Source organism: Dryobates pubescens, chromosome 23, assembly GCF_014839835.1.
Source record: "Dryobates pubescens isolate bDryPub1 chromosome 23, bDryPub1.pri, whole genome shotgun sequence".
NCBI classification, from domain to species: Eukaryota; Metazoa; Chordata; class Aves; order Piciformes; family Picidae; genus Dryobates; species Dryobates pubescens.
In genome coordinates this window covers 15,684,417-15,700,308 of record NC_071634.1, presented here as the reverse complement: position 1 = coordinate 15,700,308, position 15,892 = coordinate 15,684,417, and the positions used below count along the sequence as shown (strand labels likewise).

The 15,892-nt window shown below is 66.4% G+C and overlaps 2 protein-coding genes across 3 annotated transcripts; both read right to left on the bottom strand.

The window, feature by feature from the left end:
• Positions 1-358: 358 nt before the first annotated feature.
• Positions 359-2,356, bottom strand: LOC104308800 (probable N-acetyltransferase camello). 2 transcript variants are annotated; one of them, XM_054172447.1, is made up of 2 exons: positions 2,251-2,356; positions 359-1,557 (listed from the first exon to the last, which is right to left on the bottom strand). In XM_054172447.1, the coding sequence occupies exons 1-2, from the start codon at positions 2,310-2,312 to the stop codon at positions 891-893; spliced, it is 729 nt and encodes a 242-aa protein (XP_054028422.1). In that variant the 5' UTR covers positions 2,313-2,356; the 3' UTR covers positions 359-890. The 2 variants fall into 2 exon arrangements, with proteins under 2 accessions (XP_054028422.1, XP_054028423.1); XM_054172448.1 differs by having other exon boundaries at positions 2,270-2,338.
• Positions 2,357-2,607: 251 nt separating this feature from the next.
• On the bottom strand, positions 2,608-11,018 carry CPXM1 (carboxypeptidase X, M14 family member 1). The gene is made up of 14 exons (XM_054172450.1): positions 10,290-11,018; positions 9,093-9,203; positions 8,197-8,306; positions 7,792-7,931; positions 7,625-7,709; positions 6,117-6,267; positions 5,900-5,988; positions 5,389-5,512; positions 4,953-5,149; positions 4,665-4,844; positions 4,041-4,338; positions 3,826-3,965; positions 3,399-3,501; positions 2,608-3,041 (listed from the first exon to the last, which is right to left on the bottom strand). Exons 1-14 carry the CDS (start codon positions 10,978-10,980, stop codon positions 2,779-2,781), a joined length of 2,682 nt encoding a protein of 893 aa, XP_054028425.1. The 5' UTR covers positions 10,981-11,018; the 3' UTR covers positions 2,608-2,778.
• Between the last annotated feature and the right edge of the window lie 4,874 nt (positions 11,019-15,892).

Below are 15,892 nucleotides of genomic sequence, written 5' to 3'. Positions count from 1 at the left end.
GGCTCCCTGCCAGGCTCGTTGTGGCTAAGTCACCTATCCCTCGAGCAAAGGCCACCAAGGCACAAGGTGGGGGCACAAAGAGCTCCTTGGGGACAGGCAGCTCCCCAAGGGCAGGTGTCCAAGCTCCAGGACACTTGGCTGGCAACCATGCCCTGCCCAGGGATGCACACGGGCACAAGTGATGGGATGAAGTAAGATCCTGCTCCAGAGCCCCACAACGGTGACAGCCTCTGACCCCTTCCCACGGGGATGCCACGATGGTCTGTGTGGTGCCAGACCCCCATCGCCCGAGTGGAGTGGCACTCCTGGTACCCTGTGGCAGTGCAGGAAGAAGGACCCAGCCCACTGCTGCAGACAGTCCTTTATTTCTCCACCCCACACAGGGGCAATACCTGACCTGCAGGCACCTAGGTGGGGCACACAGCTTGGGGGGGAGTCTCCCTTGAGCAGCTGTTTCCCCCAGGGAACACAGAGGTGCCCAGGCCAGGCGGGGCACAGCCTCTCCCTGGAAACCTCTCCCAGCCCAAGGAAGGCTTGGTGGGAAGCAGCACAGCACCCACACATCCTCAGGGCATGGGGGCCCTTTGAGCCCTGCAGACCCCACTGCATGTGGCATGAGGGTCCCTACCCCCCATGCCACACCTGTGCCAGTGTGCAGGACACTTCCTGAGTAGGGCCCACTTGGCAAAGTCATGTCTGGTAAGCCCAGTGCAGAGCAGCAGCCAGCAGCATAGCTCGTGTGGTCAGGGGGACATGGCTGGCCATGCAGGTGCCTGGGCACGATGCCCACCATCCCCCAGCACCTCCATGCCCCTTGTCCCCATGCAGGGCATGCGCCTGGCCATGGCAGTGCCTGGGCACGATGCCCAGCCCTGGCGCTGCAGCAGGGCTCAGGGAGCACTGGACAGGTCGTAGCGGTAGACAGTGATGGTGCAGTTGGCCAAGTGGCCGTAGACGGTTGGCAAGACGTAGCGGCGATGCCAGCAGAAGCCCAGCCGCTCGTAGAGGGCACGGGCCTCGTGCTGCACCATCAGCGTGTTGAGCACCACAGCCTGGCACCCGCTCTGCCGGGCGAAAGCCAGCACGGTGCGCCCCAAGGCCGTGGCGATGCCCGAGCCTCGGTAACCCTTCCGCACCGCCATCCTCTTCAGGGCCAGCTCGCCCTCGGCGTCACCCGGCCGTGCGCCCACCGTGCCCACCACTCTCTCGTCCACCTCTGCCACCCAGAAGCGGGCACCGGCGCTCTCGGCGTAGGAAGCGGCGATGTCGTGCAGGTCGTCGGCGAGGCAGCGCTCGATGTAGGCGCTCCAGGCGTAACCCAGGAGGTGCCGGGCCAGCGCCAGCAGCAGGGTGACGGCCAAGACGGGCAGCAGGAGGGAGCGGGCGCTGGCCAGCAGCAGGCAGAAGGTGCAGCCCAGCAGCAGCAGCACCCACGGCTGCCGCAGGACGTGCTGGCACAGGGCGGGCGCGTACTCGCTCATGCTGGCCGCAAAGACCTCACGCACCGCGTCGTAGTCCTCATCTCGGTACGGACGAATCCGGTACTCCACCATGGTGCTGGGATAGGATGGCACGGCAGCGTGTTCAGAACCCTAACCCACCCACGGGACACAGGGGCAGAAGGTGCTGCCTGCGCCCAGCTCCATGGATTCCCCCACCCTACCCTCGGACTCCTCCTCGCACCCCACATGGCTGTCCTGCCCCACTCCATCCTCCAAGGGATGCTTCCCCACCAACCCCAGGAGCGACCCCGCACCCCTCCCCACAAGTTCCCCCCCCACACCGTGTGCTCCATGGGTCCCTTGTCCCCCCATGAAGATCGGCACAGCACTCTCCAGCCTCCCTCTCTAGGTATCCACGATCCCAGCACTCAACAGTCTCCCCACCTTGGAACCCCCTCCCATTGCCACCCTGCTTCCAGCACCCCCTGGATTCCCCACCCCAGACTCACCCAGTGCACCCCCTACCCCCAGCATCCCACAGACCCCGCCCAGTGCTCCCATCGCTCCCAGCACCTCCCACACCCTCCCCTTTGTCCCCATGCTCCTAGCACTTCCCAGACTCCCTCAGCCTGGACCTCCCCGAGTGCTCCCACACTTCCAATACCACCCCACCTTAGATCCCCGCCCTGTGCCCCCATGCTCGCAGCACCTCTCGGACACCCCCAGTGCCCCCACTGCTCCCAGTACACCCCCGGCTCCCCATTGCCCCCCGCGCCCCCCACCATAGCCCCGCCCCCTCCCTCCGCACCCTCCACCCGCAGCCGCACCGCCGCGAGCGCCCGCCTGACGCAGACAGAACTCGCTGCCCATTGGCCGCCTCTCCTGCCGGGGTACGCCCCCCCCGCTGTCACGAACGAATAGGCACCCAGCGAGGGCCGCAGGCGCGGGGCGACTCGATGACGGCAGTGGGCGGGACATATGATCACATGGTTTAGAACGGCTGGGGCGGGGCCAGTGCAGGTGGGCGGAGTCTGAGTGCCCATCAGCCAATGAGCGGCGGAGGGCTGGACCTTGCTGGGACACGGGACCGGATCCAGCGCTGTCCAGTCCCCACCGACCCACGGGGCTGGGTCGTGGGGCAGGGTTCGGCATCCACAGGCAGAGGGGCAGCACAGCCAACTTTACTGGGTGGTATCCCGCACAGCAGTGACACCGGGAGCACCCGCTCCAGTTACGGTTCCCCATGGCCCCCCGCGCCTTTCCGGCCCCGCCGCTGGCACGGGCTGCAGCCTCTGGCCCCGCACGCCGAGCCTGCGGCCCTGGGGCAGCACCCTGGTCACGGTGCACGGCGATGGGCCCGCAGCCGTTGCAGGCGTTGCCGCCGCAGCCGCAGCAGCAGGTCTGGAGGCACAGGGATATCCCCCGGCAGCCGCCCCCGTGTCCGCTGCCGCCGTACCCGGGCCAGGCGGAAGCTGCACTGGGTGGGCACATTCTCGTAGGAGACGTGGCACGGCCGAGTGGCAGCCTCGTAGCCCTCGGCCCGCGCTGTTACTTCATACTCGCCAGGGTTCAGCAGCCGCCAGTAGTCCCCATCAAAGGCTGCAACAGCAGGGCTGTGGTCAGGTGCCCCGAGAGGCATCTGTGCTGCTCCATTCTCATCCCTGTTCCTTGTCTTTGTTTTTCTCCTCATCCCTGTCCCTATCACCGTCCCCAACCTCATCTCATCCCCATGCCTTTCCTCAATCTCATTCCTGTCCATCCCCATTCTCATCCTATTTCCATTCCCATCCCCTCCCCACCCTATTGCCATCTCTGTTCCCATCCCCCATCCCCATTCCCAACCTCATCCCATCCCCTCCCCATTCCCATCCCCATCTCCATCTCCATCCCTTCTCCAATCCCCTCCTTGGCCCCTTCACGTTCCCATCCCCAAATCCCATCCTTATCCCACTGTACCGGTCCGGACGTCATGGTTGATGCCATCCACAGAGATGACAGCGTTGGCGATGCCCTGCCCCGTGTCACTGTCCCGAACCACCCCCTTGATCCCGCGGTGTACCTGCAACAGCAGCCGCAGCTGACGTCAGGGCACATACAGGGGCACATGCCCTGGGCAAGGGGTACACACCCTGGGCACATGCAGGCCCTGGGCACAGGACCACCCCCATTCCACATGGGGCACACGTGTGCTGCAGGTGACACACACCCAGCCCATGCTCTGTGCCCATGGAGGTGCCCACAGACACATGGAGCTTTGGGACCCCTGCGTTCTCCATTCAGCCCCTACCCAAATTCTGAGCTCTCCATGCTTACACCCCCCAGAGCGTGTCCCCCTTCCACCCAGGAGCACGGTACCACCCAGGGGGGTGTCCCTGTCCCTGACCTGCTCCATGTAGAGCAGCAGTGACTCTCGGTTGTTCTCCCACTCAGCTGGCAGTTCGGACACGTGTGGGAACTTGTCACAGGAGAGCTCCACTGTGATCTCAAAGCAGTTGGTGTGCAGGTAGCTGAAGTCATTCATGCCTAAGGAGGATGGGGTGGGTGTCACGGGGGCGTCCTCAGCTGACCCCCACCCTCTGTGCTAAGCCCCCCACTCACTGCCAGGCACCGTGTGCCAGTTGGCTCCGTTGATGATGTTGCCGAAGCGCATGAAGTCGTCGTAGTGGCAGAGGCGCCGCTCCTCGCTGGCCATGGCCAGGTTGGAGGTGGCATAGACGGTGGCCAGCCAGCGGAACACGCCGTCGTCAGCCGTGGGGGTCAGCTCCTGTGCCTTCCAGTAGGTCCTGGTCATGTCGAAGGGGTAGGTGACCACCAGCTCCCCGCCGTGCAGGTTGGCACTCAGCACGAAGGGGTAGCGCTGCATCCAGTCGATCACTGCCCGCGTCTCAGGCGCCACCTGGGGGAACCTCGTGTCAGATGGCACCGTGGCAGCTCCTCTCACCCTCTCCTCGGGGTCCTCAGTCAAGAACATGTGGGTCCATCCCCAGGGATGGGGGTCCAAGGGTGTCCATATTGGTGCAGGACGGGGACAACGTGGCCAGGGGCATCCAGGGTGGGGACAGGGTAGCTGGGGGATGCCAGAGCTTGTGCAAGGTGAGGACAGGGTGGCTAGAGACACTCACAGACGGGGCAGGGTGGCCAGGGACGGCTCGGTGCAGGATTGGCACAGGGGGAATGCCCAAAGGAGGGGTGGGTCTCAGCGTGCCCATGGCTCTGGCTCACCGTGGCGTTGGCAAAGGTGTAGTACTCGGGGATGGGGATGTAGTGGTTGGGGAACTCGTGGGGCACCAGGTCGTTGTCCTCGGCATCCCACAGGGCTGTGTTGAGGTCGGCGAAGTTGTGGTTGAGGTCGATGCCCTCGTAGGTCCAGCGGCCCATGGCCCAGCCTGACAGCTCCGAGCCCTGCCGGGGGGCCGGGTCACTGGGGGCCGGGTCACTGGGGACCGGCCCCGGGGCGGCCCCAGGGCGGGTGGGGGCTCAGCTCCGCGGCCCCAGGTCCCCCAAGCCTACCAGCTTGTAGGCGGTCTCGTAGCCGTCGGGGTTCATGGAGGGCAGGAGGTGGATGCGTGTCTCCGTGACCAGCTGCACCACGCGGGGGTTGCCCAGGCGGAACTCCCGGCACAGGTACTCCATCAGGTTGAGCAGCAGCTCCCGGCCCAGCACCTCGTTGCCGTGCATCCCGGCCACGTACCGGAACTCGGGCTCGCCTGCCGGGAGCAGTGACTGGCCCTACACACCCCACCCCGCACCAGCTGGGCACCCCCGGCCGCCCTGTCCCCACCCTGCACCAGCTGGGCACCCCCGGCCGCCCTGTCCCCATAATGGGTATCCCCAGCCACACTATTCTCATCCTGAAGCAGCCTGGGCATCCCCAGCCACCCGACCCTGCCCCAGGCTGGGTGTCCTCGGGCAGCACGTGGCCATCCTGCCCCAGGCTGGCACGTACCCACTTCGTGCTGCCCAGGGTTGTCGGAGATCTCCATGACGTACATCTTGAGGCCCAGGTAGCTCTTGCCAATGCTGTAGATGCGGGTGATGTCAGGGCACTCCTCGCTCACCCGCTTCATCAGCTGCCAAGGGAGGGCACAGCGCTCTGTGCCAGGCTCTAGGAGCACCCCGAGGTCATGGAGACACCCCCCTGCCCCATGCCGGTGTGACCAGAGTGGTGTGGAACCCCTCCTGCCCCACAGTTGGCTAACCCCAGGGGTGCAGAGACCCATTTCCCCACACTGGCATCCAGGCAGGTTGTAGAGACTCTTTGTCCCATCCCAAGGTGCCCTCCAGGGGTTCAGAGACCACCAGCCCCACGCCAAGGTGTCCTAGGGGTGCAGTGACCCTCTGCCCCACGCCAGGGTGTCCCCAGGGTTGGAAAGACCCCCCCCCCGCCTGATGCTTAGGTGCCCTCAGGGGCACAGAGAGCCTCCTGCCCCGTGGCAGGGCTGCAGGGTGGGGGGCACCTTTCTCATCTCCTTGTAGTTGTGATGGCGGAAATCCAGCTTGTCCGTGGGCACGGGCTGGCTGTGCCAGGCGTAGATGTTGTTCGGGTCTGCCAGGAGCCAGGCGGGCACAGAGGGGACGAGGGGGGACGCAGTCAGACCCCAGCCTGGGGACAGCACACGCCCATCCTGGGCGCTCCCGGGCTGGGGTGAGGGATGGTGGGCAGCAGGCACGCACCTGGCACGGGGCAGCCGAGCACCTCTGCCCGCAGGCAGACGGTGCCGTTGGGGAACCAGCTCTGGGGGTTGATGCGCAGGTAACGTGCCACCACCGGCGTGGGCAGCAGGTTCAGCACTGGCGTCTCAGGGTCCTTGTTCCCAGGGAACACCTGGCAGGGGGACGTGGAGGGAGCCCCTCTGGGTCCCTGTGCCAGGGGGCACCCAGGCAGGGGGCTGCAGGGACAGTGGCTGCAGCAGAGCTGCCTGCTGGGGCCCAAAGCGTTGCAGCAAGTCCTGACCCCACTGCAGCCCCTCCTGAGGAGCAGGCACAGGGCTGGGGGGGCAGAGCTGCTCTGTGCCCAAAACCTGCCACCCCAGCACCCACGGAGGGGGAGTCCCCAGCAATGAGCACAGGGATCCCCAAACCCATTGCTGGCACGGGCCTGGCACAAGGGCCTCAAACCTACCAAACCCACCCCTAGCACAGGGACCCTCAGACCCACCTCTGGCACAGGGACCCCCAAATCCACCCAAGGCACAGCTCTGTCGCAGAGACCCCCAGTCTGCCCCTGCTCCAGCACAGAGATCCCGAACCCACCCCGTCACAGGGACCCCCAAACCTGCCCTGGCACCATCCTGGCACAGTGACCCAGACCCACGCCCAGCACGGAGGCCCCAGAAGCACAGCCCTGGCACAGAGATCCCAAATCCACTCCTGGCACAGACCTGGCATACAGAACCCCAAAGCTTCTCCCAGCACAGGGACATCAACCCCCAAATGCAGTCTGCTACAGGGACCCCCCAAACCCATCCTGGCACAGAGACCTCGAGTGTGCCCAGCTCTGGCAGTGCCCCCCTCTCACACCTCCTTGCACACACATGTGCCCATGCCAGGCTGCTCACAGCCCCTCTGTGTGAGCCTGCACGGGCAGTGCTCCTGAGCACCAGGCTGCTGTGTCCACTCTGGGCACAGCCAGCGGTGCCAGCAGTGCCACACAGCCCCTCGTGTGCCCACATCACACTCATCAGCACTGGGGGAGGGTCTAGCAGGCGACAGGGTGGCAGCTGGGGACAAGTGGCCTTTGTGCCTGGTGCCTGGGGGTGGGGAGAAGCACCGGAGGATACTGCTGGGGGATGCCAAAGGCAACAGAGCTGGGGCCCAGCCCAGTGCCAGCTGGCACAGCTAACTCTGGCACAGCTACCCTTCTGGCACAGTTAACCCCTCAGCACGGTGAACCCCCTGGCAAGGTTAATCCCCCTGGAACAGTTAACCCTGATGTGGTTAACTCCTCTGGCACAGTTCCCCCTGGCACAGCTAACTCCCCAGCATGGTTAACCCTGGCACGATCAAACCCCTGGCATGGTTAAGCCTGGCACAATTATCTCCCTGGCACGATTAACCCCACATGCCCTCTCTGCTGTGCTTAACCCCACACGGTCTGCCTGGGAAACCAGCTAGGCTAGGGGGCGCCAGCGGGGTCCCCGCCCCCACCACCCCACCCAGGGCTGCCCCCCGCGGGCACCTACCGCCTCCTGGGTGCCGTTGCGGCACGGGTGCCAGGTGTGTGTGTCGTTGCTGACCTGGACCTTGTAGGACGTCACCCAGTCGTACCTGCAGGGGGAGAGGGTCGGCAGGCTGCCGCTCCTGTCCCGCCCCCTCCCCACCGCCACCCACCCCCGGCCCGGCGCCTTACGTCCAGATGGAGTTGAGCCCCTGGGTGATGATGCCAGTGAAGTTGGTGAGGCGGCGGGCATCCACCTCCAGCCACTGCTGCCTGTCCTCCCGCCCTGCGCACCAGCCCCCGTCGTAGAAGTCTCCATCGTAGAGCCCTGACTGTGGGGTGGGGGAGGGCAGATGGGCTGGGGGGGGAACTCAGGGCGCCCACTGCCCACCTACCCCCAGCCCTGCTGTGCCCCGCAGCTCCGGCACGGCACTGGCACAGCATGGAGGCGGAGCTGGTGCTGCCACTGGCCACAGTGGGCAAGACACCTGTACTGGAGACCTCCTGCTGCACGTGTGCCAGGCACACGCCAGGCACACGCCAGGCACACGCCAGGCACACGCCAGGCACATGCCAGGCACATGCCATGTGTCCTACCTGGATGTTGAGGCGGCCGCGGTGTGCCCCCAGCCCATAGCGCTTGTGGCTGGAGGCTCGCAGCTGGGAATCCAGCACCCGCAAGGACTCCAGCCCCAGCGGGGGGCACCCTGTGGACACACAGAGCAGGGGCACCAGGCTGGGCACGGCTGACAACCCACCCTGTGCCCTGCTGCGTTGGGGCAGGGGCGACACCTGACAGGTGCCATGCTGTGGGATGTGTGCCTGCCCTGTTCCGTGGCATGGAAACCCTGCCCCATGTCACACAACCCCCTCCTCGTGGCACCTACACCCCACAGAGTGCCACACAACCCCCTCCTCGTGGCACCTACACCCCACAGTGTGCCACACAAACACTGCCCCATGTCACACAACCCCCTCCTCGTGGCACCTACACCCCACAGTGTGCCACACAAACCCTGCCCCATGTCACACAACCCCCTCCTCGTGGCACCTAAACCCCACAGTGTGCCACACAAACCCCTCCTCGTGGCACCTACACCCCACAGAGTGCCACACAAACCCCTCCTCGTGGCACCTACACCCCACAGAGTGCCACACAAACCCTGCCCCAGGGCACACAACCCCCTCAGTGTGCCACACGTGTGACACTGTGCAGGGCATGTGTGGCAGCACGGGGACCAAACGTGTGCGGCACGTGCAGGGGGTGTGCAGGGGCCACATGCCTGCCATGGCATGGGCTGGCACATGCAGTGCCCTATGTGTGGGCACATGCCAAGGTGTGTGGATGTGCACCCAGGGCTGAGCACCACACTGGTCCCAGTGCTTGTGCCTGGCACGGAGGTGTGTGCCTGCTGGCATGGATGTGGGCACAGCTGTGTGCCCCTGCCGGTCCCCGTGCCCTCTCCCCATGCCCGCTCCCCATGCGTAGGTACCAGGCTCCTGCGGAGCAGCTGCCTCCTTGGCTGGAGCCTTTGGCTTCTTCTTCCTCACCACCTTCTTCCTCACCACCTTCACCCTCACCAGCTTCTTCCTGCCGGCCGGGGCTGGAGGAGCAGAACGGATGCCCGGCCAGGGGCGGGGGGGCCCAGGGTCACCCTACAGCCCCCCGGGGCTGGCCCTTGTGCCCCCACCCTGCACCCCAGTGCCCTCACCGCAGGGACACTGCGGGGCACCCTGCACGGCCTGCAGCGTGCAAGGCCCTCACACACACACACAGAGGTGTGCACACACACCCCTGCACTGCCACATGCACACACACAGAGGTGTGCACACACACACAGAGGTGTGCACACACACCCCTGCACTGCCACATGCACACACACACAGAGGTGTGCACACACACCCCTGCATTGCCACATGCACACACACACAGAGCTGTGCACACACACACAGAGGTGTGCACACACACACAGAGGTGTGCACACACACCCCTGCACTGCCACATGCACACACACACAGAGGTGTGCACACACACCCCTGCATTGCCACATGCACACACACAGAGGTGTGCACACACACCCCTGCACTGCCACATGCACACACACACACAGAGGTGTGCACACACCCCCCTGCACTGCCACATGCACACACACACAGAGGTGTGCACACACACCCCTGCATTGCCACATGCACACACACAGAGGTGTGCACACACACCCCTGCACTGCCACATGCACACACACACAGAGGTGTGCACACACCCCCCTGCACTGCCACATGCACACACGTGTGCACACCACCTGTGCACAGGCACCTGCAGCCTCTTCCCTCCGCAGACACACAGCTGTGCACACACATCCCTGCACACACACACTTGTGCACACACAGCTTGTGCACACCCATCCCTGCACACACACAGCCGTGCACTCACACCCTGCACACCTCCACACCGTCGTGCACACACACGAAGCACCCCCCCTCCGAGCTGCCCCCCTCCCCCCCCGCATTTGTGCACACGGAGTTGTGCAACCGCACACTCGTGCACACCCCCTGCCTGCACACTCCCTCTCTTGTGCACCCCCCCAACTTGTGCACGAACCCCTCTCCCCGCTGTGCACACGAGCGTGCTCAGCCCTCCCCCCCTAGCATAGCTCATTTCCGCTCCCCCCTTCCCCTCCCCCTTCTCCTACCTTTGCCCCCGGGGGTCCCCTCCTGCAGCCCCCCGCTCTCGGAAGGGCCGGGGCTGGCCGGGGTCTCGCTCACCGGGGAGGGGGACGCCCCGGTGCCTTTGGGGGGGCCGGTCGCTGTGCCCTTCGCGGGGGCCCCGGTGCCTTTCGGGGGGCTCGTGGTGCCCTTCGGGGGAGCTGCCCCGGTGCCTTTGGGGAATCCCGTCGCTGTGCCGCTCGGGGGGGCCCCGGTGCCTTTCGTGGGGGCCGTGGTTCCTTTCGAGGGGGCTGCCCCGGTGCCTTTGGGGGGTGCCGTCGCTGTGCCCTTCGTGGGGCCCCCGATGCCTTTCGTGGGGGTCGTGATGCTTTTCGGGGGAGCTGGCTCAGTGCCTTTGGGGGGTGCCGTCGCTGTGCCTTTGGGGGGTCCCGTCGTGATGCCCTTCGGGGATGGTCCACTGCCTCTCGGGGGGGTCGGGGTGCCTTTCGGGGGGGTCGCCCGGCTGCCCTTGGGGGGTGCCGTTGTGATGCTCCTCGCGGGGAGCCCGGTGCCTGGCGGGGGGCCGGTGGCGGTGCCCATCCCTGTGGCCGTGGGCCGGGCGGGCTGGGCGGGGGGGGGCGGCAGCCCTCGGGGTCTGGGGGTGCTGCGGGGGGGCGCAGCCCCGGACCCCCCGAGGGCCACTAGCAGTAGGAGCAGGGCGAGGGGCAGCCCCGGCATGGCCGCGGCGTAGCGGAGCGGAGCAGCCCCGCCGGCCCTGCCCGGTCCTGCCCGGTCCTGCCGGCCCCAGCCCTCCCCCTCCCGCCCCTCCCCGCCCCCGCCCCTGCCCCCGCCTGCCCGGGACCCCTCGGGGGGGGCATCGCTGCCCGCACCCTGCTCGTACCGGGCCAGGGGCCCGCCGGGCTGTGCCCGAGTCTGCGGGGGGTGTGCGTGTGTAAAACTGTCCCGCGTCCCCCTCTCCAGTGTCACCAGCTGGTCCCAGAGCCCCTCGAACTGGGGGCTCCGGTTCCAGACTGCTGTCTTTGTAGTCCTTGCCCTGGGTTCCCACCGTGTCCCCGTTGTGTCCCTGCTGTCCCCAGCACCATGTCCCTACTGTCCTTACAGTGTCCTCACTACCCTTGCACTTTGTCACCAGTGCTCTCAGCATTGGGCTCCACTGTCCCCAGGACCATTCAGCGTCCCCACTTCCCCCAGGACCGGGTCCCCACTTCCCCCAGGACCGGGTCCCCACTGTCCTCAGGACGTGGTCCCCGCTGTCCCCGGCACTGGGTCTCCACTGTCTCCAGCACTATTCGCTGTCCCTGATGTCCCCAGCACCTTGTCCTCGCTGTTCCCAGCACTCTGTAGTGCCCCCACCATCCTTGCACCCCACGATGTCCCCACCACCCTTGCACCGTGTCCTCACTGTCCCCAAGAAACTTTCGGTGCTCAGCATCCCTCAGTGTCCCCATGGTCAGTGGGTGCCCACCGTCCCCTGGCACACGCCAAAGGGTGTGCTGAGTGCCCCGCGGGCCCCGTGCCACACTCCCCAGGATGCCAGGAGACCTCGAGTGCTTCCCAGCCATGGCCGGGGCCGGCGCGGCCGGAGGGGCTCAGCCCTTTCCATCGGTGCCACCGGCCGAGCCTGGGGGACCCGGGAGGCCCCGGGAGCCGGAGCGGAGCCTGCCCAGGCTCTGCAGCCAAGTCCCAGCCCAGCAGGCAGCAGAGGGATCTGGATCCAGCCCTGGCTCTGCCAGGCAGTGGGGATGCCCTTCCTGGGGCTCTGCCCAGAAGGGACCCCCAGGGACAGCAGTGCCCGCAGTGCCCAGAGCGCCAGGACATTGCCAGTGAGACCGCAGGGTCTGGGCACTGGGCACAAGCCAGCACCGTGGCAAGGTGTGGGTGGCCTTGCCCTGTGCCCTGTGTCACCTCCCTGACCAGGTCACCTCCCTGCCGTGGATTTGCAGCGTGTTCAGTGCCAGAGCTGATGCCAATCCAGTGGGGTGCCCAGGATGGAAGGTTGGGGTCCAGCTTGGGGTGCCCAGGGGCCACTATGCCACCAAGGAAGAAGGTTTCTGTGTCTTACCTCTCCCCCCACCCAGTGTGGGACCCTTCCAAAAGCCACACCACTGCCCTCAGCCTCCCATGAGCTCATTTTCCACCCCGAAAGGACTTTCCCAAAAGTCCTGACTTCTGGAGACATTTTCTACAGCCTCCAGCCAAGGCAGTGGGAGGGAGAGGCTGGGCTTGGGCCACAGGCACCCTGTGGTGGCACCATTGTCTTCACCTGAGTCATGCCAGGCTGGAGTGCTGGTGCCACCCCCTGTCCGCTTTGCCGTGTACCCGAGGGGCTGCCCCAGAGCTCGCTGCAGCCTCTGTATCACCCAGGGATGCTCCTGTGGGCTAGAGTCCTCTGGCCCTGCATCACCCAGGGATGCTCCCGTGGGGTGGGATCTTCCATCCCGGCCCCTCCTCAGGACAGTCCTTCCCCCTCACTGCCCAAGATCAGAGGATGGCTGGAACTGGGCTGGCACAGGGCCCAGATGTCTGGCACGCAGGATGATTCTTTGTCTCCAGGGTCTGGATGGTGGGAAGGGTTTCACCACGAGCTGAGGCATCTCTCACATCCTGCCCAGGGCTCTGGAAAGGGTCCAGGAGTGGTGGCCGCCTGCACCGGCCCCACTCAGCCCCGCTGCGATGGCACTTTCTAGGTTTGCTGGAGACCTGGCACCTCCCTGTGCCCTCCCGGCTGAGGCGGTGGGCACACGGCCCAGCTCCAGGGCAGGAGAGGCCAGTTTGGGCTGGCCCTGCTGGCAGCTGGCTGGGGCCAAGGCACACACAGCTCGGCAGGCTGCGCTCTCCGATTCTGCCCTGCTCAGCACTTCCAGGGATGTTATGAATTTCCCCATGGAGCTTGGCTCCGACCCAAGCCGGCCGCGTCCGCAGCGCCGGCAGCTGCCAGATCCCGCTGGGGGAGATGCCTTAAAGGCGCCGTGCTCCATCCCAGCAGGAATGCCACCGGATACATGCCGTGGTTCCCCTCCCCCCATGGCACCCCGCAGCTGGATCTGGGCCAAACCCACCAGCTGGGTGCCGGAGCTGCTGGCACCACTGGTGCTGGTGCTCCTATGCTGCTTCCCGTGGGTGGGGAGGAGCCCATCTGGGACCCCTGCTGCTGGGGGGGATCCCAAAAGAGGGATTCCCCCTTGGAGCGCAATGGCTGAGCCCCACGTTCCCGTATGGGGTCCTGGGGATGCCGGCGCCCCGCGCCTGGTGCCGGTGCTGCTGCCCGCCTGGCTCGCTGCCCCGAGCTGCCCCGGCTGCGGCCGAGGTCGGGGGACAGCAGCCAAGGCAAACGCCGGTGGCCACCAGACTGGCCGCAGGACTCGTGTCCAAACCCCCTGGCACCGCCACATTCACCCAACGGTGCCCAGGGGAGCGGCGCAGCATGCGGGTGCCCAGGCTGGGTGAGGGGGCCCTGTGCGGGGCATGGGGTTCCTGGACCAGCCTGGCCCTCTGCCCCCGTTCCACAGCGGGGACGTGGGGTCTGCCTAAGCAGGGGCTGAGGGTGCTGGACACCTTCTGGGAGCATCCCGAGAGGGCTCCCTGGCAGTGCCAGGTTGGGGTGCAGGCTGGGGTGCAGGCTGGGGTGCAGGCTGAGGTGCAGGGTTGGGGGGCAGGCTGAGGTGCAGGGTTGGGGGGCAGGCTGGGGTGCAGGGTTGGGGTGCAGGCTGGGGTGCAGGCTGGGGTGCAGGCTGGGGTGCAGGGTTGGGGTGGAGGCTGGGGTGCAGGCTGGGGTGCAGGCTGAGGTGCAGGGTTGGGGTGCAGGCTGAGGTGCAGGGTTGGGGGGCAGGCTGGGGTGCAGGGTTGGGGTGCAGGCTGGGGTGCAGGCTGGGGTGCAGGCTGGGGTGCAGACGCCATCCACGGACCACGACAGCCCTCTTGCGGCCCGCTGCAGCGGGGCCCGGCTGGGGAGGGAGCAGTGCCGGGGACAGTGATGGGGACAGAGACGGGCACAGGGACGTGTCCCTGTGGGGGTCCCGCTACAGATGAGGAGTCCTGCTCTGATCTGTGCCTCCTTAACCTGCCGCAAGGAGCAGAGTGCATGTGGCACGGGATGGGCACACGCATGGCACTCCTGTGCTCCAGGGCATCTGCAGAGCCCCAGCAGAGGCCAGGGTGATGGCCGGGCACGAGCTGGGGCATGGGGGGATAGGGGGGTGGGGGTGGTATATGTGCCCAGCCCCTCAGCTCCTTTCCTCTCCCAGGCCCCCCCCCCCGTGTCCCCCAGCTCCCTCAAAGCCCCTGTGACACCCCAAGGATGTGGGGTGGCCTTAGGGGGTGATACCAACCCCCGTAGCAGCAGGGTGCCTGTGCCCCGTTCGGTCGAGCCCCTCTCCGGCAGCAGGCCCCGGGGTGGCGGCAGGAGCCATCCCTGGTGCCCTGGGTGAGGGGGCACGGGGGGCAGGTCCCCCCCTGCCGCAGCTCAGCCTGGAGTGCAGCCTCAAGAGCCATCGAGCGCTCGCTTGCCGCCAAGTGCCAATTGCGGCGCCAGCTGCACTGCGGCGTGGTGCCAGGAACCGAGGGTGGCTGTGCCCCCTGGCAGCCCCCCGTGACTCTCACGCTCCCCAGCAGGTCGTGCCCACGCCGGGGGGACATTTTGGCTGGGATAGTGAGGACCTCCCTGCAGGCAGAGGGTCTGTGGGACATGCCCCGTGGCAGCATCCCATGGGTGCCAGTCCCAGGCTGGGCTGGGTGGCAGCTACACCCCATGGGAAGATGGCACATGCCCAAGGGGGTCACCCGCAGGAGGTGGCCCCCAAACACGTCCTGGGGCCACGCTTGGTGCCACCACCCTCCTGTACACACTGGCTCTGGCAGACAGGGACTGCCCACCACAGGTTTGGCCAGTGCCCGGTGGCCAGTGGCTGGTGCCAGCTGTGCCAGGCTGCCACTCGCCCTGGCCTGTGCTGGCAGCCGCCGGCATCCTGCGCACCCGCAGCCTCATTAACCTTTCTTGATTAAGGCAATTATTTCAGGCACATTATCCTCTAATCTAAACATCTTGGCTCTGCTGGGGGGGCTGCACCCGCAGCCGCCGAGCCGGGGTGCCAGGGGCCATGCCAGGGTGGGGACATGCCCCCCGGGTCCCCAGCCGGGGGTCTGGTAGCTGCCCTGCCTTGTCCCAGCCTCATGGGCAGAGGCCCTCCTGCAATGGGGTGGATGTGAGGTGGGGGTGAGGGGGCGCTGGGAGGGTCTTTGGGTGACTGCAGCTCTTGGGACTCCTCACCCCAGCAGCCCCCCACTTGTCTCCTGGGGGTGGAGGGGACCCTTGCATGGGGCTGGGGTCTCCAGGAGAGCCCCCAGCGGGAGGGACCCTCCCCCCCGCAGCCAAGGGACGTGGGAGGAGCTGAGTGGGCTGTGGGTGCACCCTGGCAGCCAGTGCCTAATAATAATTAGTAATTTGTTAATTAATCGACAAATATTTAGGGCTGTTGAGGCAGATGAAGGTGCTGGGAGGGTCCTCGGGGGTGACACTTCTTTGGGGGCAATAGCTGGGGTTTTGGGATTCCCTCACCACCTCTGCATGCCAGGTCCTCCTGGCACAGCCCCTTACCCCCCCTGCTCTGCTGAGGGTGCCTGGGGAGGAGCA

Bases quoted from the DNA above. Each gene is read 5' to 3' on its own strand.
- CPXM1 (XM_054172450.1), bottom strand. From the start codon at position 10,980: ATGCCGGGGCTGCCCCTCGCCCTGCTCCTACTGCTAGTGGCCCTCGGG. The intron at 8,307-9,092 runs GTACCTACGCAT...GTGTGTCCACAG, and splicing joins AGCTGCTCCGCAGGAGCCTG to GGTGCCCCCCGCTGGGGCTG. The intron at 6,268-7,624 runs GTAGGTGCCCGC...TCCCCCTGCCAG, and splicing joins GCAACGGCACCCAGGAGGCG to GTGTTCCCTGGGAACAAGGA.
- LOC104308800 (XM_054172447.1), bottom strand. From the start codon at position 2,312: ATGGGCAGCGAGTTCTGTCTGCGTCAGGCGGGCGCTCGCGGCGGTGCG. The intron at 1,558-2,250 runs GTGCGGAGGGAG...ATCCTATCCCAG, and splicing joins GGTGCGGCTGCGGGTGGAGG to CACCATGGTGGAGTACCGGA.